Source organism: Geotrypetes seraphini, chromosome 11 (assembly GCF_902459505.1).
Source record: "Geotrypetes seraphini chromosome 11, aGeoSer1.1, whole genome shotgun sequence".
Classification (NCBI taxonomy): domain Eukaryota; kingdom Metazoa; phylum Chordata; class Amphibia; order Gymnophiona; family Dermophiidae; genus Geotrypetes; species Geotrypetes seraphini.
The window spans coordinates 99,709,350-99,732,385 of record NC_047094.1 but is presented as its reverse complement, the minus strand read 5'-3'; the positions used below and the strand labels follow the sequence as shown (position 1 = coordinate 99,732,385).

The following is a 23,036-nucleotide window of genomic DNA, read 5'->3' as shown; positions in this document are numbered from 1 at the left end:
TGGGCGAAACATGTCGGAAGAAAACAGTCCCCAGCCGACATATTAAACCTGAGTGCGCATGATAAGTGCTTTTTAGTACATGTAAGATATGAAAATTTTTGATAATTAATAAAACATATGAAAACGTATATAGAAAATGCAGATAAGGAACATATGAAAAGGAGACTGTGAGGGGATATGATAGAGACTTTCAAAATACTGAAAGGAATCGACAAAATAGAGCAGGAAAAAAAGTTATTTACAACGTCCAATGTGACACGGACAAGAGGACATGGACTGAAGCTAAGGGGGGGACAAGTCCAGGACAAATATCAGGAAGCTCTGCTTCACGCAGCGGGTGGTGGACACCTGGAATGCTCTCCCGAAGGAGGTTGTTGTGGAATCCACCGTTCTAGGATTCAAAAGCAAACTAGATGCACATCTCCTTACGAGAGGCATAGAGGGAAATGGGTGATTAGAATTACGCCAGGTGTACACCTGGCTGGGCCTCCGCGTGTGCAGATCACCGGACTTGATGGACCGAAGGTCTGATCCGGAGATGGCAGTTCTTATGTTCTTAAATGTATAAATAAAGCGTAGAAAATTGGGCCAATGAGGAGTATGAGTATTGTGCATTATAGGTCTTTCCTATCTATTCTTATTGCCGTTCTTTTCATTTATTGTATTATTATTGTACACTGCTTGGACCTGTCGTAAGAACAAGCAGTATAACAAATTTTAATAAAGCATAAACCATCACCCATCAAATCTGTCATGATTTCCATCAGAACCAAGACCTTCAGCATGCTTGGCTCTACCTCAACATTTTGGATTTCCAAGTTCATATTCAGAATTCTGTAGTTCTCTTAAGGCTTATTTTTTCCAAGATACCTTCCCTGATTAACTGGAAACTGTCACCCTCTCAATGGGTTGCAACACTCTGGTACTACTTCCCGCCCTTCTCTGTTCTCTCTACTTGACTATTCTTTCCCGTCAATACTAGAATTCATTTTTCCAACTTTTTCCCATTCCCCTCTCGCTTTTCCTTCTCTTACACACACTCTTCTCTATCACTTAATGTACTAGCCGCTTAGCTAAATGTTAACCACTTCAATGGCTCATTGCCTTTAGCGGTATATCATGTCTTTAATAAAACCTGAAACCAACTGGTCCATCATTTACTCTACTCCAGCTACAGGTATCGCCCAGCTGTCAGTCAAACAAGCTTGACCGACCGCAAAGTATTTCTTTTTCCCAAACCAGTTTTGTTGTTTCTGCTTTTTGGTCCTTTATCTTCTCATTAAATGAGTGTATGGGTTCTCACACAGCTCTCTGCCTCTCATTTCTTTAACCCAGGAGTAGGTAATTCCGGTCCTCGAGAGCCACAGGCAGGTCAGGTTTTCAGGATATCCACACTGAATATGTACGAGATGGATTTGCATGCACTGCCTCCTTGATATGCAAATCTATCTCATGCATATTTATTGTGGATATCCTGAAAACCTGACCTACCTGTGGCTCTCGAGGACCGGAATTGCTTACTCCTGCATTAACCCAATCTATTGATGCTAATACTTGTATAAACTGAAAATCATCTCTGATGATGTCTTTCCAAAGGCACCAGGAGACATCTGAAAGTACTCTAAAGAACAGAGAAATTGCTCAAAAGGAATTTAAATGATAGAAATATTTTGGGATCTCATTTATTTTCTGACATTCAGCAATTGTGACAGGAAAGTTATAGTTTTACTATTTCTTGAAAGTATTGAAAGTTACACTTCCCCCTCCCTAATCGTGGTTTCGATGTTCGCGGTTTTGATTATCCACGTTTTTTTGCCCCAGGACCCCCCCCGAGAATCGCTCGTTGGCACTGAAAAAAAAACCAACAGCCCCGGGACTTAGAGGGAGGCGATCACGTCACTGCTAGACCACCAGGTAAAGTCTAGGGATGGGTCAGAGCCGGCCCAAAAGTTATTCGTGATTTTTCCCTATTCGAGGACCAGCTCTGCCCCTAACCCCCATGAAGAGGGAGGGAGAAGTATAACCAAGCAACAGAAAATCACATCCCTCGGTACAGAACATGACAACTGCAGGCTTCTAAGAACTAGAAAATATGGTAAAGGGTTTGAAATTCTACAATGACAAATCAACAAATGTTTACATGAGCAGTTATGCACCTTTGATAACCCGTATTCCCAATGCTGGGCAGATACTGAGCTAAAACATTGTTCTTTCTAATTAAGGACTTATTTGGCAAGAGTATGTCCTTGTATTGTAACGATAGAGAAGTTTGCAGTGATTGGTAAACAGGATGGATGTTACATATCAGTCTACAAATTCATCCCGCCAACAACTCACTGCTACCAGGAGTCAACTCCAGTCTTACCTGATGCCTTCTACTCACTGACCTCTTGGAGGGCAAGCCAGATGGTCATAGTGGAGATGATTTTAATAATGTGCAACTCAAGGAGTCTCCAGCATAACACCTGAGTTTCATGGATGACCCCTAACAGCTTCAGGAAAACGGCAGTCACCTGGTCAATCAACACGATCCACTTATCTCTCCCTTCCTCTGAGACAAAAAGGAGGAGTTCTGGTTTTAAAGTTGTGTCTAAAAATTCTTCTCAGTTTTACAGGTTTATCCCTGGTTATACGAACACAATTTGGTACTCAATATTGATAAGGTAGATGTGGCTGCAGCGGGGGGGGGGGGGGGTATAATGGGAAAAATACTGATTGTGGGGAGAAGGGTGAAAGCATTAGATGCCTAGAAAGGCAGCGGCAGAGAGGGCCGGCAGCAAGATGATGCTTCTTCAAGAGTGACGCCCAAGGCCGCAGCCTCAGGTGGCCTCATTATAGGGCCGCCCCTGGCATTTGTGCGCCTAACTGCCATCAGTTGGGTGGCGGCACTTACACCGGCCTTTGGCAGGCATAAGTGCTCACAAGCAAAGTTAAGTGCAAAATGTGCGCTAAGCTAGTATTCTATAAAGGGCGTTCTCCGCAGACCTTCTGTTACACCTAGTGCCTAACTTTAGGTGCATCCAGAGGGCAGGCAGTAAGGGTCTGATTCTATAAATGGCATCGTTGTCAGCGGCTGCCTTAAAAGCAGCTGCTGATTGCGTGTCAATTACGTGACGGTTGCACAAAGAAAACAGAGAAGGCGACCTGTAGTGCTCAATATCTTTATTGTGGTCAAGACTCGACACGTACGTGTTTCGGCCGTATGGCCTGCCTCAGGAGTCTGAGCCTCAATGCAGAGTATTATGTCGCAGTTTTTCTCCCTCATGACTGTTACTCGGATCAAATAGTCAATTGGGCAAACAAAACCAAAACAAAGTCACCAGTACAAACGTTTGTCGGCCGTGTCGAGCAGCGTATCGATTTCTCCAGTAGGTGCCGGAAATGTAGGTCAGGGTTTTCAAGGCCTATATTTCCGGTGCCTACCTTTGACAAGAATCATGCCTACAAAGGCGCTTTATGGCGCTAAATGCCACTTCCAGCATTAGCCACACCTACAGCAGCGTTAGGCATCGTAAAGTACCTAGATAGACACATTTCTTGTGCCATTTTGTAGGCACTGATAGGCACCTTGAAAATAATTTTAAAGTTAAGGCGCCACTTATAGAATTACACCTACTGGTCCCTACATCAAGTTCGGTGCTGGTAGGTGTCTACAACTCAAGCGCCAATATATTGGGCCAATGTTTTCCTGGCCTAAAATTCCAGGGACTAATGTAGACACCTACCAGTGCCTAATGCTTTCCACGCCCACACTCTGTCCCTAACCATGACTACTTTTTGTGCAAGCACCTGGTAGGCGCCACACCGATTTCCATGTGGAACTTAAATTGTTTTTTTAATTGTCTTTTAATGGTGTTTTCAATTATCATGCCATCAGGTTTCAAAGATTGTTTCTATGTTTTTTCACAAACTGAAAATTATTAGACACTTGTTTGATTTTCTTTCTTCAGATTTTCGTTTGGTAGTGGAAGTTCTCATTGTTCCCTGTTTTGACTATTGCAATAGTCTGATATTAGGTGTTTCTAGAAATAACTTAACCTTTTCCTATCGTGTGTCCCGGATGACGGGACATTCCAAAAATGTTGTTGCCATCGTGGATAAACAGTCTGTATGGACTAATAAAGAACAAATATTCAGAATAAAGCTGCTAATAGTGGAAGGAAACAGGCTGAAAGGCAAGTAACTAACATGGAGAAAAAGACCTCAGTGTTTCAAGGAAACAACCAAGAAACTATATGTTCAGTTATAAACTGCCATACAAAACACATCCCAGGTCAAAAAACTCCATGGAAAAGATTCATAAAGATACAGTTTAAAATACACAAGTTAAACTGCAAAAAAACAGCAAAAAACTGTAAAAACTTGCTCTTTTTGGCCTCGAGTGCTTGCCGTCCTCCTTGCCAATTAACTTTAGATCAGCACACATGGATATAAAGCTCTGGATTAATGCCGGGGTGCCATTTTCCCGTGGAAGATTTTTTGAAGCAGTTGCTCTCTTTCTAAAGGTAACCTGAACTTTTAAAGCTTTAAGCATTATATATTCTTTATTATTGATTAATTTTTTGTCTTTTCAGATATTCCCCTGACGCAGCCACTTGGCCTGTCGGGAATACTGAGTTCATTCTTTGAAAAGTGTGTCTGGTTCCGTATTGGAGCAACGGATATTTATTTCCACTGCTTGTGGGAGATGAATGGAAGATAAGTGCAAGTTTTTACAGTTTTTTGCTGTTTTTTTGCAGTTTAACTTGTGTATTTTAAACTGTATCTTTATGAATCTTTTCCATGGAGTTTTTTGACCTGGGATGTGTTTTGTATGGCAGTTTATAACTGAACATATAGTTTCTTGGTTGTTTCCTTGAAACACTGAGGTCTTTTTCTCCATGTTAGTTACTTGCCTTTCAGCCTGTTTCCTTCCTCTATTAGCAGCTTTATTCTGAATATTTGTTGGTTATTTTTTTTATTTTTTTGGATATTCAGCTTGTATACTTTTTGATAAATTGGACTAATAAAGAGCCAGGAACACAAAATATTTGAATTTACAGACTTATGACTTATTTACATTATGTTTACAAAAGCAGTAAATGATAACGTTGAATAATACAAAACTTTGCTAAAAATAATTACGATTGGAACCAGCGTAACGTAAAATTTTTTACGATAGGAAAAGGTTAAGAGCTCGCCAGGTCACTCAGAATGCTGCTGCTGCTAGAATCTTAACTGGAAAGGCAAGATGTGCTCATATTAACTCCTGATTTTGATCGCATTGCACCGGCTCTGATAGAACCGAGAATTATTTTTAAAGCATGATGTTTAATTTTTAAAGCTCTCAAGGGTCTGGTTTCTCCAAATGTCTCTGCCATGCTTAAATGATATCAACCCTCTAGAACACTTTGGGCTCCTTTTACAAAGGTGTGCTAATGTTTTTAACGCACGCACCGGATTAGCGCGTGCGGTAGCCAGAAATCTACTGCCTGCTCAAAAGGAGGCAGTAGCGGCTGGCGTGCGTTAAGGCCCTAGCGCGGCTTTGTAAAAGGAGCCCTTTGTTCATCTGATGATATGTTGTTAGAAGTTCCTTCATTTCGTCTAGCACAGTTAGGGGTCCTTTTATTAAGGTGCGCTAACTGATTTAGCGTACACTAAATCCTAAGGGATCCATTATATTCTATCGAGCGCCCTAGCATTTAGCACGTATTAATCTTTAGCGTACCTTAATCAAAGGACCCCCTTATAAAAAAAATCTTTATTTAAAACTGCAGGTTCCAAATTGATGCTAATACTTCCAAATTCCAAATTCCAAAATCTAAAAATGCTTAGCACGCCTTTGTAAAAGAGGGGGAATAGCTGTTATATATTGTACAATTTTTCTCTGCTGTAAATATTTTATATTGTATGTTTTCTTTGTTATCCACTTAGAACTTTGGATTATGCGGAATATAAATATGCTAATAAACAAATTAATAAAATAGGTTTTACCGCCCACCCAAAGAATACTACTGAAAATCACTGAGTGGACCTGCTTAGCAGTACTTATCCAGAAAGCACATCAGCCTTTGTGATCTGCATTTATAAGATCATCACCTGAATCCTTGTGTACCATTGGGTCTGCGTCTTCATCCAGCGTTATGCTGTCGACCTTGTCCAAGGTATTTTGGCTTGCATCTTGCTTTCTTTTAGCTGCTAACCTGTTCAGAAGTAGAAGAGATATATCTACAACTTTTCATAAGCATAAAAATGCCATTTGTGCATGTGTAAATACAATTTACCTTTATGGTAATGAAATAGTTAATGGTTGCCCAGTGGATCTTTTTTTTTTTACACACTGGATACACGTAAAGGGAGGGGTTTCTATAAGTCAGACCTGGCAGAGATCAGGATTATTGCCCTCCCTCTATGAACTCTGTTTCTCCCTCTAAACTAGCATAGTAATGATTACATTCCTACAAGGCTTTGACCCTTCAAGAGGGCAACCAAGAGTAGACCCTTCCATTACCTACAAACCCACCTTGGGTCAAAGGCATGCAGTTCCCAGACCAGATGGTTTGAAAAGCAACAGCTTTAAAGGTAATAAATAGAAATAAAACAACAAAAAAAGATAAGATGATACCTTTTTCTTGGACTAACATAACACATTTTTTTGACTAGATTTTGAAGGCGACAACTTCTTCAGGTTAGAAATGAGCATAAGATGACAATATCAAAATATATAAGTGGAACATAAAAGCACTCCACTGACAATGTCACAGAGGAAAGTTAGAAGGGAGGGTGGGATATAGGAAGAGATGGATGGGTGATCAGAAGGCGACAAAACAGTATTACTTAATGGTTTATAATGTGATGAAATTCAGATCTCTCTTGCGACTGAGTTTCCTATAACATTATAAACCATAAAATTATACTGCTCACCCCGTCCATCCTCATCCCTACCTTTCCTCAATGACACTGTCATTGGAATGCTTTTATTCTCTGACCTGAAAGTATTACCTTTTAAAGCTATTCAAAAAAATGTACAAAGTTAGTCCAACAAAAAGGCAGCATCTTATCTTTGTTTTATTTTGATTTCTTTGATTTCTATTTATTACCCTTAGCTTGACAACCACATTATTTTATCTACCCTTTAAAAAGAAAGGACCCATGGAGAATTCTTCCATGTCTAAACTGGGAGCCTGCTCTGAACTACAGATTTAATATAGCAAGGCCCTGATTCTGTATAGTGCAACCAAAGTTGCGCACACACAAATCTGTGTGCCTTGCCGATTTGCATACGTAATTTAATTGCCTAACCTGCTAGTCAGAACCAATAAATGGCAATTAACTAGTAATTGGAACAAATTAGAATTTACATACACAACTTTCTAAGCATATTCTGTAAAGCGATGTGTGTAAATTCTAGTGTGCAGATCTCAAAAGGGGGCATGACCAGTGGAAGAACATGGGCATTCCTAAAAGTTTGGCACACTGTTATAGAATATGCCCGATCTGCGCATAACTTAGCTACAAGTATATAGGCCTGGTTTTTATTGGCATAAATGGCTGTGCCTACATGTTAGTCAGGCAGACAGGCACTATGTGTTTTCTCAGGGTTTCCGCAGCTGGCATTGTGCTTGTTGCAGGTTTCCACAGGCACTATGTGCGATTCTATAATCTGTGCCTAATTCCGGAGGTGGTTTATAGAATCACACTAAACATTGTCCTTTTTGACGACTACTTTTTAGGTGACCTATAGAGAATTTGGCCCAAAGTGATGGAGATCATTGGTTCCAACATTCATATCCATGAGAGCTCTTCAGCAAAGTCTACCTAAACCTTGAAGATGTTGTAATGAGGGTTGGATTTCATCCCTCCCAGGAAGGAGGCTACAGAGATTAGTGGGATCGACCATGCAGCCCAAGAAATAGCCAAACTTCGTAACACAATGGTACTAAAGGTCCCCAATAAAGAACAAAGACAGAGAAACCAAGTCTTTCTTGAATTCCTAATGTCTTACCTAGCCTGCATTTTCTCAATATTTTCTTTCAAACTGAAGAAAGGAAAATTAGAATGCAGTTATTCATGTGTTGATACAAATACATATTTATATATATTCTATATTGATTAGTTAATTGGCTTTCACTTCAGTTTACATGTGAATCTGCCTTTCACCCTATTCTATAAAATGCACCTAAACTTTCTGGTGTGCAACTCATAAGGGGATGTGGCCGTGGGAGGAGCATGGGCGAATCAAGGGGTATTCCCAGAAATTAGGCATGATATTATAGAATAGGGACATTTACACACCCAACTGCTATGAGCTGCGGGCCAGGGTTTATACAAGGTTTCAGCAGGTGTAAATGCAGTGCCCAGAGTTGGATATAAGATCCATGCTAAACTAGTGTTCTATATAAAGGGTGCTCCATGCAGAGTGCCATTTACAAAATACCGGTTTAGCTCGGATCTTCCTGGTGCCTATCTTTGAGCACCATTTAGAGAATTTCCCTCTTAGAACATAGAACATAGATAGATGACGGCAGAAAAGGGCTATAGCCCATCAAATCTGCCCACTCTACTGACCCACCCCATTAAGTCTGAGTACTAATGACCTAGTTCCTTAACTCGACCCTCGTAAGGATCCTACTAGGGCATCCCATTTATTCTTAAAGTCAATAACGCTGGTGGCCTTGATCACCTGCTCTGGAAGCTTGTTCCAGTGATCTACAACCCTTTCTGTGAAGAAATACTTCCTTACGTCACTATCGAATTTCCCTCCTCCGAGTTTGAACGGATGCCCCCTTGTGACCGAGGGTCCCTTGAGAAAGAAGATGTCTTCTTCCACCTCGACACGTCCCGTGATGTATTTAAATGTCTCAATCATGTCCCCCCTCTCCCTGCGCTCCTCTAGAGTGTAGAGCTGCAATTTGTTTAGTCTTTCTTCGTACGAGAGACCCTTGAGCCCCGAGATCATCCTCTGAGCATGGCACACTGATCTACCCTGTAAACCCATCTATGGGAACATCAACCTCTGACAGGCTTCAATAGGGCAGGAAGCACCAAAGAGGTGAGGGGAAAATGTTCTAACAGTGTATGCTAAGCTCTAATCTTTGGGAAATAAAAACATTCCTATTTAAATAATTGAATTCTAATAATGACCCACTGACCTACTCAGCCTGCCCTGTTAACACAGATCATACTGAGCTTCCTATCCTGTCCTTTCACCAGAGCCAGGCATTATCGCATTCTGTTATCTCTTATTTAGATGCACAAGAAATTGTCACTCTAGTCGAGTGGGTCACTGTTGGCCGATTCATTGAGCGATTTTACAACGGCGAATGATGTACTATGGACTTTCCATGCAAATGAGTTTCACGGAGGTCAGTCATAAATCCCACCCCACCAGTCGCTGAAAAGCACTTTCACACATATGCAGAGCCGGCAGGGGAAGCCTGAACAGCTGAGAGGCAGGGGAAGCCCGGAATCAGCCTCCTGCCTCAGCTGTTCGGGGCAGGAAACCTTTTTTTTTCTTTTAATTGGCATATATGTTGTGCATAGTTTTAACCACACACAATATTTGTTCCCCTACAAAAAAAGTTGTGCCAGCCCCCCTCCTAACCACAGCTGCCACACCTCCCCTCCACTGACAACCACAGGTCCCCGATACCATTCGTGCAACCCGATGATGATGGCCGCCCATACAACAGCAATGCACCCAGAGACAGGAGAGATTCCCACTCCCTCCTGCCTCAGCAACCTGGTTGTGTATCTAGGCCACCTGACACTCCCCTCGGCACTCCCTCATGCTCCCCTGACAGTCTCTACCCACCCTACATGAAGACCCCAAAAAGCCTTGGAGAGCTGGGGGGGGGTCAGCAGCCCCTCCCAGCTCAAGCACCCCCTAGCCCCTCCCCCATACCTCATTGTAGAAGCAGGCAAGAGGGAAACCCACTCCCTCTTGTTAGCAGGCCCGCTTCTTCAAAATAGCGGGACTTCCCCTTCCCGGTGCATCATGGGATGCATGGAAAAACACACAATGTGATGTTTTGTGCATTGGGTCGGCACATACGATCGGTCGCTAAACCAGTCAAACTGGTTTAGCGATGATTGTTAAGACAATCGGAGGCTATTTCAGGTCTCTGCTAACCTCTCAGTACTTCCTTCCAGTCTATAAAATCTGAATCTAAGCCATACTTATTTTTAAGTTTACAGCATGGAACAGTGAAATATTTTTCTCTTGAGACTTACACGTTGGTTACAATGAAAACACGATATTCAGTCTTCTTCTTACTAGAAAGAAAATATCTTATGGTTAAAATATGATTTATGATTTGTAAATGAAGGAATAAATCATTGTTGTGGCACTCTGAAACCATATGGGAAAGGTGTAAGTGGGAAGGAATGATAGAATTACTGTCCCGTTCTAGCCAGGTAAACTAAGGTGGGACGAGGATGCAGTAATTTGAACCCACTGTACCAAGAGTTCCACATCAGAGAGTGATATGAGGACAAAGATTCATCCCCGTCCCCTCACCATCCCCACAGTGAAGCAAATTTTTCAACATCATCACTTCACCGTCCCCGCAGTCTTAATTTTCTTCCCCGCATCTCCCCGCTCAAAGCAGAAAGATGATTTTATGCAATTTTATGTGCCTAAGGCATTGCAAACAGATATTTTAAACCTATAGTGGGTTTTTTCCCTTTTATTTTGATTAAAAGAGCATCAATTAAGGTACAACTTGTGAGGCAGCCGGAGATCTGCACTGCGCACAGAAATCCAGACATCAGCTCAATACCAATTGTATTTTAGACCGGACAATAATTTTAGTTCTAATTATTCATGCGCAAAGCATATCAAGAACCATAGGAGCCAACGTTTGAAAATAATTGGGGGTGCGCAACTCATAACTCACAATAAGTTTCCCCCTCACCCAGCAAAGAAAAAAAAGGGGGAAAACAAAATACACCTAGCCTGTATCTAACTGTCAAGCAGGGGCAGGGAATGTAGAGAAATCAAAAGTTAGGGTCCAGCTACTCTCTTCTTCCCCTCCAGCTAGAGGTCTGCATGGGAATAGGGATCGCGGGAATCCCGCGGGTCCAGTGGGAATTCCCACTAACCCACGGGACTCCCACGGGGACCCCCTGCTAGCCCACGGGACTCCCAAGGGGATGGAAGGCTTTGGAAACAGGGTTCGTCCGTATAATATAATGGACATGACAACCTTAAAAAAGAGGGGGTTTATAAGTTAATTACCTGAACAGAAAACAAAAAAAGGGTTCCACCAAAGAGATTTCACAAGGAAAACAGCAGCCCAAACACAAAAGAAACTGTGGAATTGATGATCCTGTCAGAAGTAATTGCTGCTTTTTATGGAGACGGGCGGGGATGGAGGTAATTCCTTGCGGGAACTGGTGGGGACGGAGAGGAACCTGGTGGGGACGGGTGAGGACGGAGAGGATCCTGGCGGGGACAGGTAGGGACGGAGAGGATCCTGGCGGGGACGGGTAGGGACGGAGAGGATCCTGGCGGGGACGGGCGGGATTTCTGTCCCCGTGCAACTCTCTACCTCCAGCGTGACAACATCATATTCTTTCTCTCTCTCTCCCCCCTCCCATCTATTCAAGCCATTTATAGCACTTTTCTCCAACCAGTCTCTCCTTTCCCTCCAGCGTGACAACATCATATTCTCTCTCTCTCTCCACCCCATCTATTCAAGCCATTTATAGCACTTTTCTCCAACCAGTCTCTCCTTTCCCTCCAGCGTGACAACATCATATTCTCTCTCTCTCCACCCCCATCTATTCAAGCCATTTATAGTACTTTTCTCCAACCAGTCTCTCCTTTCCCTCAGCTCCATCTGCAGCATACTCTGTTCCCCCAATTTTTTTCATTTTTCCCTAATTTCATTTCCCCTTTCCATCCTCCCTCTGTTTTTTTTATTTTTTCTCCTCCTGCAAAGGCATAATTTGATGCTTTACATTTGGGGGCAGGAAATTTAATTGCTTTCAGCCTGCTCTAATCCCTAAATCTTTTTTTTTTTTTTTTTTAACCCGTTCTGCTTCTCATTGTCCCTTTTCCCGGCCTTCTTTTTCCCTCTGATCCCCAGCCGGTTCCAATGCACTTTCCTTTAAGCTAGTGCCATTCCATACAGGTTTGGCTCACCCATCGCTTTACCGATTCCTAATTCTCACTCTCTTCTACGGGTGAGATTTCCTTTTGCTTGCAGATTTAACTCCTCTTCAGTTTGTGCTTCCCATTGACCTTAGGCTTGGATCATTTCCCTTGCTCTGCTCTCACTGGCTCCACGCACATTCCTGTTGTCAGTGACCGGTTCCTCACCCCTTTTGCACTGCAGCATTTACCCTGGCACTCACAGATTCCAGGCCAATGGCCACCTTTCTGCCTGCAGAGTCCACATCAGATTCCTTGCCTCCTCTCCACTGCTTACAAAGACCACCTGACACTAAGGTTACTAAACAAATCCTAGGAAGTAAGTGAGGAAAAGTTCTTGAAAATTTTCAAACAACCAATCAGCCTTAGGGCTCCTTTGATGAAGCCGTGCTAGTGGCTTTATTGCACGCAATTTTTTTAGCGCGCGCTAACCGAAAAACTACCGCCTGCTCAAGAGGGGGCAGTAGCGGCTAGCGAGGCCGGCAAATTAGCGCACGCTATTACAAGTGTTAAACCACTAACGCAGCTTCATAAAAGGAGCCCTTAGTGTCAGCCGGTCTTTGTAAGCAGTTTGAACAATGACGGGGTTTTTTTCTTGCTTGGTTTCCAGAGCGGACCTGTGATTTTCACTGAAATTCTCTTTTAAAGTCATTTGACATGGAGAGTGATATTACATTAATGCTTCATCCACTGCTTTACACTAAGGCAGGGGTGTCAAAGTCCCTCCTCGAGGGCCGCAATCCAGTCGGGTTTTCAGGATTTCCCTAATGAATATGCACGGGATCTGTTTGCATGCACTGCTTTCATTGTACGTTAATAGATCTCATGCATATTCATTGGGGAAATCCTGAAAACCTGACTGGATTGCAGCCCTCGAGGAGGGACTTGACATCCCTACACTAAGACGAGACACCTTATTTGCTATTTTTGTTAAAGATATTGATTTCTCCAATATTTTCTTGTATGATACCACTTATACCAGGGGTGTCAAAGTCCCTCCTCAAGCGCCGCAATCCATCGGGTTTTCAGGATTTCCCCAATGAATATGCATGAGATCTATTAGCGTACAATGAAAGCAGTGCATGCAAACAGAGCTCGTGCATATTCATTGGGGAAATTCTGAAAACCCAACTGAATTGCGGCCCTCGAGGAGGGACTTTGATACCCCTGACTTATACAGTGTACGTATCTTAAGGGGATCCTAAGCGGTTTACACTGAATAGTGATCAGGTACTCTACAGCAGTGGTTCCCAACCCTGTCCTGGAGCACCACCAGGCCAATTGGGTTTTCAGGCTAGCCCTAATGAATATGCATGAGAGAGATTTGCATATAATGGAAGTGATGGGCATGCAAATCTGCTCCATGCATATTCATTAGGGCTAGCCTGAAAACCCGATTGGCCTGGTGGTCCTCCAGGACAGGGTTGGGAACCACTGCTCTACAGTAAGTATTTTCCCTATCTGTCCTGGTGGGTTCACAATCTAACTGGTATTATGCACATGGATTATAGAACACAATCCGTTAGGTGCCTGACAGTAGTTAGGTGTCAGAATTTATTCTGGTCTTTGTAGCTGCTGATATAGAACTTATGTGTAGCCAGTGGCATAGAAAATGGGGAGGGGAGGGGTGCTGCTGCACTGGCATCCCCTCTGCCCCCCACCACGCTCGCACCCTCCCTTCCCCGCCCACGTACCTCTTTAAAATCATTGCCAGTGTGAGCAACTACTCCGGCCTGCTGCTTGCGCCAGCCTGACTCTCTCTGAAATCACTTTCGGATCGTAGGGCCAGGAAGTGACATCAGAGGGAAAGCCAACGCCAGCATGAGCAGCATGCCGGAAAAGCTGGTGGGAAGGCAAGGCGGCATGGAGAGTGGGGAGGGCAGAGAGGAAGGCGCAGGGGGTTGGCATGGAAGGAGCAGGGAGAGAAGTGAAAAGGGGGGGGGGGGCGCCTCCTACCCTCGCTGTGCCACTGTGTGTGTCACTTAGCATCCCAGCACCTAGATTTAGGCCGCCTTTTGAGAATTGCCCCCCCCCCCCCCCCCCGAGTTGCATACCTCTCAGAAACGCCGCCCTCCCTGATGGGAATATCGTTCAGGTCAGTGAGCTTCAGAAAATCCTCGTTGAAGTAATAGAGCTGAAGAATGCAGAAGAGGAGAAAGGATGAGGGGAGAAGAATTCCCGCAAATAGCTCCACGGTATCGAACTGCTCCAGGCCCACATCTTTCAAGCTAGCCGTGAAAAGAGAGGGAGAGAGAGAAAAACTCAAGGCAGTGGCAGGAAATCAGCAAATGGTTCTCCATGAGGGCAAGGGGGGGGGGGAGGGGGAGCAGTCGCATCTGCAGTCTAAAAGCCATTTCTCCTATCATAAGCTGTGGAGGTGCTGTGGCCTGTTGCTCATTTGCCACAGGCGGTTCTGACGTCAGATTTTAAGCGAGTTATTGGATCTGGGCTACCTCTTCAAAGGCACGAGCTGCAATTCAGTCACAGACGGGCAACAGAGTGCGGCAAGAGGGCTCCTATTTTTTCAGGCACAAAAAGGGCGCCTTTTTCAAAGCCACAGTAGCGTTTCCCAAGCGGTAAACACGACGCAGCCCAGTCCGTTCCTACGGGCTGTGTCCCATTTCCCATGGCAGGACTCACTACCGCAGCTTCGTAAAAGAGGCCCAAAGTGAAAACGCATATCTGAGTTAGTGGCCTAGTAAGGGGGAGGGGTAGTCTGCCCCGGGTGCCATCTTGGTGAGGGCACAAGCACCCACCCTCTTCTTCGCCCTCCTGCTCCTCCCACCGCCACGTGTGCGTGCCGCTTCCCTTCCCCCGTACTTCTGTAACGTTCCTGGCGCCCCAACCTGCTGTCGCACCAGCATCGTCTCTTCTTCTGGCGTCACATCCTAGACCCGCGTCTAGGAAGTGATGTCGGAAGAAGAGCAGACACTGGCGCAACAGCAGGTTAAGGATTGTCGCTTGCGCCAGGATCGTTACAGAGGTGGAAGGGAAATAGCATGAGCGCAGCAGGAGGAGGGGTGGGGAAGGAGCATGGGGAGGTGATGAAGAGGGTGGGGGAGGGGCACCACTGCACCTCGCTATGCCAGTGCCTCAAAGACTGAAAGACCTCAATCGACGCATTCATTCAGGCAAGCATGCTTTTGACTGCATCCATAGAGTTAAACAGACATCCTGAAAATGAGTAGTTTTGAAAGATGGGCCTCACTTTGCACACGTTGAGCTAATTTTCTCTCATTCTTTCCTTTCTGTGTAGTTTATTGAGAAAAATATTTTTCGTTCCCCAATACTTGCAAAAAGATCATTGAAATCGGGAAAACGAATCACAACAAAATCACAAGGGAAAACACCAGGGTTCGTAGGAATGACTCTTGGGGGCATAGGGAGGGGTTCATTAGAGTTTTGAAGCCGCGTCTGGAGAGCACAGGCGTCAATGTGATGACATCACGTGCTTGTGTGACATCATCACGTCGACATCCATGCATATGTGGAGGCCCTGAGCTTGCTATTTCTCTGCGGGGGGGGGGGGGGGGGTGATGAGGAGGAGGGGAATCAGCGAGGAGGAGAGATGCTGGCACTGGCTGACTGGCTACAGGACGTGTCTTTCGCCGCAAGAGGCAGTCAGCCAGCGCTGGCACCTGTCCTCCTCGTCAGCGTCTTTTGGCACACCCGGAATCTCGCTGTGGCATAGAGTTTGCAATGCACTGGAGTAGATGATCCAGCTGTGGTGGAACCAAGATAGTTCTTTTTTTGTCTTTGTTAATTTTATTTCCTGCTTCTTAAATTTATTTTTAAACTCTCTTCAGTGATGTGGACTACTGAATAATTGATTTATTGCTGTTACTTTTCCCTTGTTATTAGTTATTCTTTTCCTGATTTGATGTATTGGAAAATATATTTTTTCAATAATTTTTTTTTTTTTAAAGATAAGCTAACTTTCAATGTATTAAGATTCCCAAACCGGCATCTGTTAGTAAACCAGCTGTTTGCCTAAGAAGGCACCCCATTCCTCACTGAGACTTCCAATGTGATATTCAAAAGGTGTTTTAGACATCTAATTCTGAATGCAAATCTGCCCTATTTCCAGATGTATAAGTTCAGGCCCTGATGCTCAAAAACTTTCCATGCCAGTAAGACTCGTTAAAGCAGTCTTACTGGCACAGAAGCATAGCTTCTGATGCACAAAAGGGTTCTCCATGGACGCTACCGATCCTTGCAGCAGCCACCGAGACTCCTATGCAAATGCATTACAAGGAGCTCATTAATATTCTAATGAGCTCTCTTTGTGATGCACTAAAGGGAACTCCTCCACTTTTAAGGGGAAAATTTTCCGGAAGCCCTGGAGTGCCAGTAGCTGTTGAGCACTCACACAAGTATAACAGCTGTGCCATTCTCCTTCCCTCTGCCCAACTGATGGCAGCTCCAGAGTCGTGATCAGCTGAGAGCCAGCTGACAGTTCAGCTGATTCACGGCTTCCTCAGATGATCAGGGCTTCTGCTGCTGGCTCCTGCTTAAGAGTCGGCAAAGGAAGTCCCAGTCAGCTGAACTGTGGTTTCCCCTGCCAGCTCTGGAGCTGCAGTCAGCTGATACGGGTTTCCCCTGCCAGCTCCATAGCTGGTAGGAGAAGCCGTGAATCAGCTGAGCCCAACCGCTGCTCTCCCTTCTGCCAGCTCCCAGCTGATTGTGGCTCTAGAGCGCCCTAAGCTGAGCAGAGAGGGAGAACAGTGGCTGCAGACAGGAGGAGAAACTGTGCCTAGCAATTGCTCTTCTGAGCAGGTGCCAGGCGCAGTTCCTCCCCTCTTTTACTGGGCAACTCAGCACAAATAGCATTTATATGATTTACAAGTTATTTGTGTGAGTATACCCTGCTAGAAGTAAATTGCTCCCAACCCGTTATTTTTTTACCGAGCTGATGGAGTTTTGTGTATCTGGGCCTTAGTCACCAAAAGTTCCAGAGATGCACAAAAGCTTGTCTTTACAAATGTTACCCGTCTGCCCCTGCTGCTTTCCCCTCAGCTTCAATGTGTTTTGCAAATTTTACCCTTCCTCAGACATGCCCAGGATCTGAAGAAAAAAGCCAGAGATGGTTTTAAACTGGTAGACGTAGACAGCAATAAGAACCACCATGGAATATGCGACAACGGTGATCCAGAAATACTTAAGAATTCTTCTCCAGTAGTCATAGTGAATCTGAAAAAAATTGGAACAAGTTTGCTGATGAAATAAAGTCTGCAGTGGGAAGAGAAAAAGGGGGATGAGAAAGAAGGTGATTATGGCTTTGTTTGTGATTTGTCCTGTGCCTCCCTAGAAAATCAGGCGAGGAAAGTCACAAGATGTGAAGAATGTGCAGGGAGTGGGGGGGGGGGGGGTGGAGAAAAGGATGATAGAAGATGGAAAAAAACAGAGAACACAAAATTTTAACATGAGTCTTTGTAATCAGCCCTGCCTAGAAAACAAGGTCATATACAGAGAAATAAAGACAAGGGGTGTGAAATTATGGTAACAAATTAAACATGATATTAAGAAATCCCAGGAGCTTTTAAGTATACGATCGAGGACATGAGCTGAATTAGAACAGCATAGAAAGGGGAACATAGTAACACAAAAAAACATACTGACTACTTGAGGAAATAAAAAGGAAGTGTTTTATCATGTCTGATCTTCTTTATAAATGCAAGGCATTACGCCGAGAGATGTAGGAAATTCACGGAATCACTTCTTTCTTACCAAGAGGCTGATGCAGAAAACTACCGAGACCTAACTGCATGGTTATCATGGGTTGCAAGTAAGTTGTATGCGCTGAGCAACGTATAGACGAATTTAGTGCGAGTGTTAACTCATGTGGCGTACAGGACGGTACAATGCAATAAAGTGAATGCTAACGAGGCTGCTGAGAATTCCGCAGCCATGCAGAGAAATAAGCAGGTGCTTCAGACCTTCAGTTATCATGAGAGGTTTTTTTTTCTACCAGATCTGGGGACACATACAAGGGTTCACAGAGAGGATTTCATGCCAGTCTTTGAAATCTGACTGCCAATTTTATCTCCTTTTGCAACCTGAAGGAAGCCCCTGCAAGGTTCAAAGGTGGCTAGGAGGTAGCAGACATGAGCGCAGGTCTAAACAAAACAGAAAGTCAAAGCACACCTTGGTGCCTGTCCTTCTGTGCCTAAATATGAGCCTTGCAAAAATTTTATGTGCAAATGCAAGCAGCGTCTCACTTCCAGCTCACCACACAATTGTTTCCCACTTATTCACCTTTATAGGACCCCCAGGGACCCCTGAAGAAGACTTTATGTCGAAACGCGGACTGTGTTGGGTCCTGTATCCCTAGCGGACTAGGTCCTTTATGGCTTTTATGTGGATGATTTATTTTTATGTGGATGGAATTATTTTATGTGGATGATTTCAGTGTACCTTTGGAACTTTGACACTTTCAAATAAAGTCCATTTAGGAACATCGTCACTCCACAGAGTTTTTTTTGGTTTTCTCTGGATTTTCTTCTTTGTGGATATTTTGGGGTCAATTCCTTTTGTTTTTTCCATATCTAGATGCAGACCAGGCACCGTTTTGAGTCGACACTTTCAGTTTTTGATCTGACATGCACACAAAACCTATGCTTACTGCAAAAGCATGTGTCCAATTCGCTGCTCCCCTCATTACCAGCACATTTTTCTGGCTATTAAATAGCGCTTTTCACATAACAACCCCACTATTTACATATGTGTATAACCCTGGTGCCAATACTCATGAAATAACAAAGAAAAAGGCCTCAGATTTTCAGTGAGTTACAACATTTTACAGCTCTACTCACATGCTTCAAAGGCCTAAAAAAAAAACCTCCAAAGTTCAAATTAAGCTACATAGAAAGAGATGCCTAGCAGAAACCCAAAGAGTAGCAACATTCCAGAGCTGAGATTGTGATGTCATAATGCCTCATTCCACCAATGCCTAAGAGCCAAACTCATCAGTGATGTCATAATGGCTTGATTGTCCTATACTTGGCTTACATATGAACATAAGAATTGCTGTTGTGGGACAGACTGAAGGTCCATCAAGCCCAGCGGCCAACCCAGGTTCCAAATAACTAGCTAAATAACAACAGCAGGTTTCTAGCTATAGGATAAAGTGTGGGTCAAAAGGACTGATAATTTGTGACATCATGATCCATATATGAGGAAAACGAACAAAGCAGCAGAAAGCAGTTCAGAGCTCACCTTGTACAAAGCCACACAGAACAGGAAGAGGACTATGTAGAGAATCTTGAAGACTACCACTTTGCCACTGAAACTGACCACAAAAAACATGATGCCACAACAGTAAATCCAGTATTTAACTAGTGTCCCTTTAACCACAGTGCCAAGGATTTCCATGAGGGCATTCGGAGGCTGCTCGTTTTCTGTGGAAGGAAAGACACGCGATATCAATCCTTTTGCAACATGTTCTGAATGAATCACTCCTAAGCACTCACCCTTACACCTTTGATTGTTTTTTGGGGGGAAGGGAGGCCAAACTAGGAGATATTCTCTCCGATTCTATACAGGTCGTTCAAAGATGTGTGCACAAATTTGGGTTTATGAGAGGACCTGCCCCGTCCCCTTTTCTATAAAACGAGTGCCTAAATTTTATAGCATGCAGCTGAAAAGGGGGCGGGGGGCATGGCCATAGGAGGAGCAAGGGCGGGTCAGGTGTGTTCCCAGAAATTAGGCGCAACGTCAGTGTCATTTTCATGCCCAACAGTCATTTGTTGTGCTCCAGCATTTACACCAGGTTTTAGCATAAGCTAGCATTCTGCAAAAGGTAGGGTTAACAGATTTCCTTTTTAAAAATAGAGAACACCTGGCCCCGCCCCCACACAAACCTCATTTCTCCTTCCTTGAGCTCTGGGCCACATCTGGAAGGCCTCTGCGCATGCGCGGATGTCGGCACGATGATGCCACGCGCATGCATGTGACATTATCAGGTTGACGTCCAGTGATCATCAGGTCAGTTTGGCCAACTTTTTGGCACTTATTCATTATTGAAACAGTTCTGGCTTCTAACATCCAAATTTTGCTCTGGACATTTTCTGCAATATTCCATTACAGTAAAACATCCAAATAATAGGTCAATCCTTTTTTTCATTTTATAAATCTTTATTGATATTTCAAACTTTATAATGTATACAATTTAAACATCAGAAAAAACTATATGAAAATACATTATCATCATCAGAATTATTACATTCATCAAATTTTAATCCCCTTCTTATCCTAATTATAATCAGTAATCTTATATATTATACTATGAATATTATTAAAACAAATAATTCACCCCCCACCCTCCAACCCCCCCTGGATGTGCAAAGGAATCTACTATAATTATAACGTAACAAAGTTAGTTAATGGACCCCATATCCCATTAAAGGATTTACTAATCCCTAAACGTTCTGCCATAATCTTTTCATATTTATATGTTGCACATACAGTTGCCCACCAAAAACTAAAATTAATCCTATCATGATGTTTCCAATTAGATGTGATCATTTGAACTCCTATTCCTGTTAAAATCATAAAAAGGCGACTACTATTTTTATCCAAAGTGGGTTTAACATGAAGAATAGTTCCAAATATTATTGCTTCATATGTCAAAGGGATATCAGCTTGAAGAATATTATTGATTTGCCCCCATATCGACTTCCAAAAAGCAAGTATCAATGGACAAAAAAACAGAAGATGATCCAAAGTCCCTATATCAATTTGACAATGCCAACATCTATTAGATTTAGAACTATCTACTTTGTTTAACCGAACTGGGGTCCAAAAAATCCTATGTAATAAAAATAACCATGTTTGTCTCATAGATGCTGACATTGTACATGTTAATCTCCAAGTCCAAATCCGTGGCCAATGAGAAACAGAAATATACTGTTTTATCTCGATACTCCAAATGTCTCTAAGACTATTTTTTGGTTTTTTATTTAAAAATCCAGAAATCAATTTATACCACTGAGCAGCCTGATGTCCTATTAAATTTGTTTGGTAGCAAAGGATTTGCAAGCTAAAATAATTTTTAAATTTTTCCATTCAAGGAACCCAGTCTGAATAGCCTGCTTCAACTGTAATCCTGCCCCAAATATGCCCTCTTGAGATTTTGATGCATAGAAAACTATCTAAAAACATGTCTTGAAAATGGAAATTTGGATATTTTTGCAACAAAACATCCAAATACCATTTTATGCCATTTCTGGGACATTTTTCTCTTTTGAAAATGAGCCCCTTGGTGTCATTAAAGTCTTACCTATTTTATCCACTGTCACTTCTTTGAGGTCCTCCGCCTTCTCCTTCAACTTTTCCTGTCTTTCTGTTAAATGCTGTCGCAGCAGTAGCCAGAATGTAAACGCATAGAAAATCTAGAACCCACCACATCAATGTCACAGACTGATTCTTGAAAACACTTTGCTGTTTATGTTTATTAAAACAATTTAATATACCATCATTTCTGGGCACAGATCACAGCAGTTTACCATTAAAAAAATATTAACAGAAAAGAAGTTCATTTAGGATAGGGGAAATAAAAGTCCATTTAGGATAGGAAACAGTACAATCATACACTCCAATTAAAGACAAGTTAGAAATGCTGACCACAATCCAAAGATGTATTAATTTGAAGGCCAATCACAAATCACACCCTACTGTTCAGGAATTCCAAAAGCAGACTGAAAGAAGTGGAGAGGCATAATCAAAAGAAATGTCTAAGTCCGTCTTTGGCCTAAGTCCACTAGTCACCCGAAGTCGTAAGGAAAATGTCCATTCCCGAAAAACACGTCCAAAATATCCCCCACCCCCCGAAAATCATCTAGTTGGACAACCAGCTGTTTGATCGTCCAGACCGCTAAGTCATCTATCATTATACCCCATTCTCGTCCAAGTCAGAAACGGTCAGAACAAGATCTTTTGGACATGGGCGGGGTCAGCAAAGTGATGGACTGGACACCCAAACATTGCACCAGAGTAGTGGGGTACCTTACAGGGCATTGATGTGAACTTCATAAAAAGGGTGCCACATAAACATCTCACCACAACTCCCTTATAGGTCATGGTGAGCCCTCCAAAACACCCCCAGAACCTACTAGACCCATCTGTCTACCACCCCAATAGTCCTTATGGATGCTGGTGCCACTTATATAGCAGTACAAAAGGGTTTTGGGGGGTTTTGAGGGGTGCACATGTTTCACCATGAATGCAGTGATTAGAGTGGTTTATGGGCCTGGGTCCTCCTCTCCATGGTTCACTAACCCACTCCCAAGACCACTTAAGCCACCTCTGTGCAGCTCTACTAAGCTCTCCTATGCCAGGCTGCCAGGTGCTGATGTTCTGGAGGCAGATGTGTATGTTTTTATTACGATTTTTATGGTGTTGGGGGGGGGGGGGGGAGAGGGTCAGTGAGCCCTAGAGCAGTGTGTTGGGGTCAGTATTTTGTGTCTGCAGTGCTTATCTGGTCCCTTTGGATACCTTTTTGCCACTTAGACCTGTTTTTACATGGCCTAAGTCACAATGTACAACTTCCGTCCAGGCAGCCTCGTTAAATTTTCGGTTATACTCGCAGTAGGACTAAGTTTAGATCAGCCCACATCCCGCCAAAATCCTGCCCTCACCACTCCTCCTAAAATGCCCCTTTTAGCTCTGATCTTACAGCAGCACTGACAAGGCCTAAGTCGTTTTTAGATACGTCTAAAATCCGTTTCGATTATCGGCACTTGGACTACTTGTCTTTTAGATCGTCCAAGTACCGATTTAGGCAGGTTTTTAGACGTATTTAATTTTTTGATTATGAGCCCCATGGGGTTTTAAAAGAACTTTAAATTTAGGAAAAGAAAATTCTGAACAGATAGGAAATAGCAAATTATTTCAGAGGAATGGG

General features: G+C 43.3%; 1 protein-coding gene across 6 annotated transcripts in view; it reads right to left on the bottom strand.

The window, feature by feature from the left end:
- Positions 1 to 23,036, bottom strand: part of LOC117369215 (piezo-type mechanosensitive ion channel component 2-like) — a 209,942-nt gene that overhangs the window by 129,396 nt on the left and 57,510 nt on the right. For 5 of the 6 annotated variants that reach the window (XM_033963416.1, XM_033963420.1, XM_033963417.1 and 2 more), the window contains exons 13-20: positions 21,414 to 21,525; positions 19,352 to 19,533; positions 17,178 to 17,326; positions 14,191 to 14,364; positions 10,213 to 10,254; positions 7,985 to 8,017; positions 6,079 to 6,182; positions 2,388 to 2,551 (exon numbers count right to left, since the gene is read on the bottom strand). In XM_033963416.1, coding sequence (XP_033819307.1) covers positions 2,388 to 2,551; positions 6,079 to 6,182; positions 7,985 to 8,017; positions 10,213 to 10,254; positions 14,191 to 14,364; positions 17,178 to 17,326; positions 19,352 to 19,533; positions 21,414 to 21,525 — 960 coding nt within the window. The remainder of the gene's footprint in view (positions 1 to 2,387; positions 2,552 to 6,078; positions 6,183 to 7,984; positions 8,018 to 10,212; positions 10,255 to 14,190; positions 14,365 to 17,177; positions 17,327 to 19,351; positions 19,534 to 21,413; positions 21,526 to 23,036) is intronic. The other variant, XM_033963419.1, reaches the window with a different exon arrangement.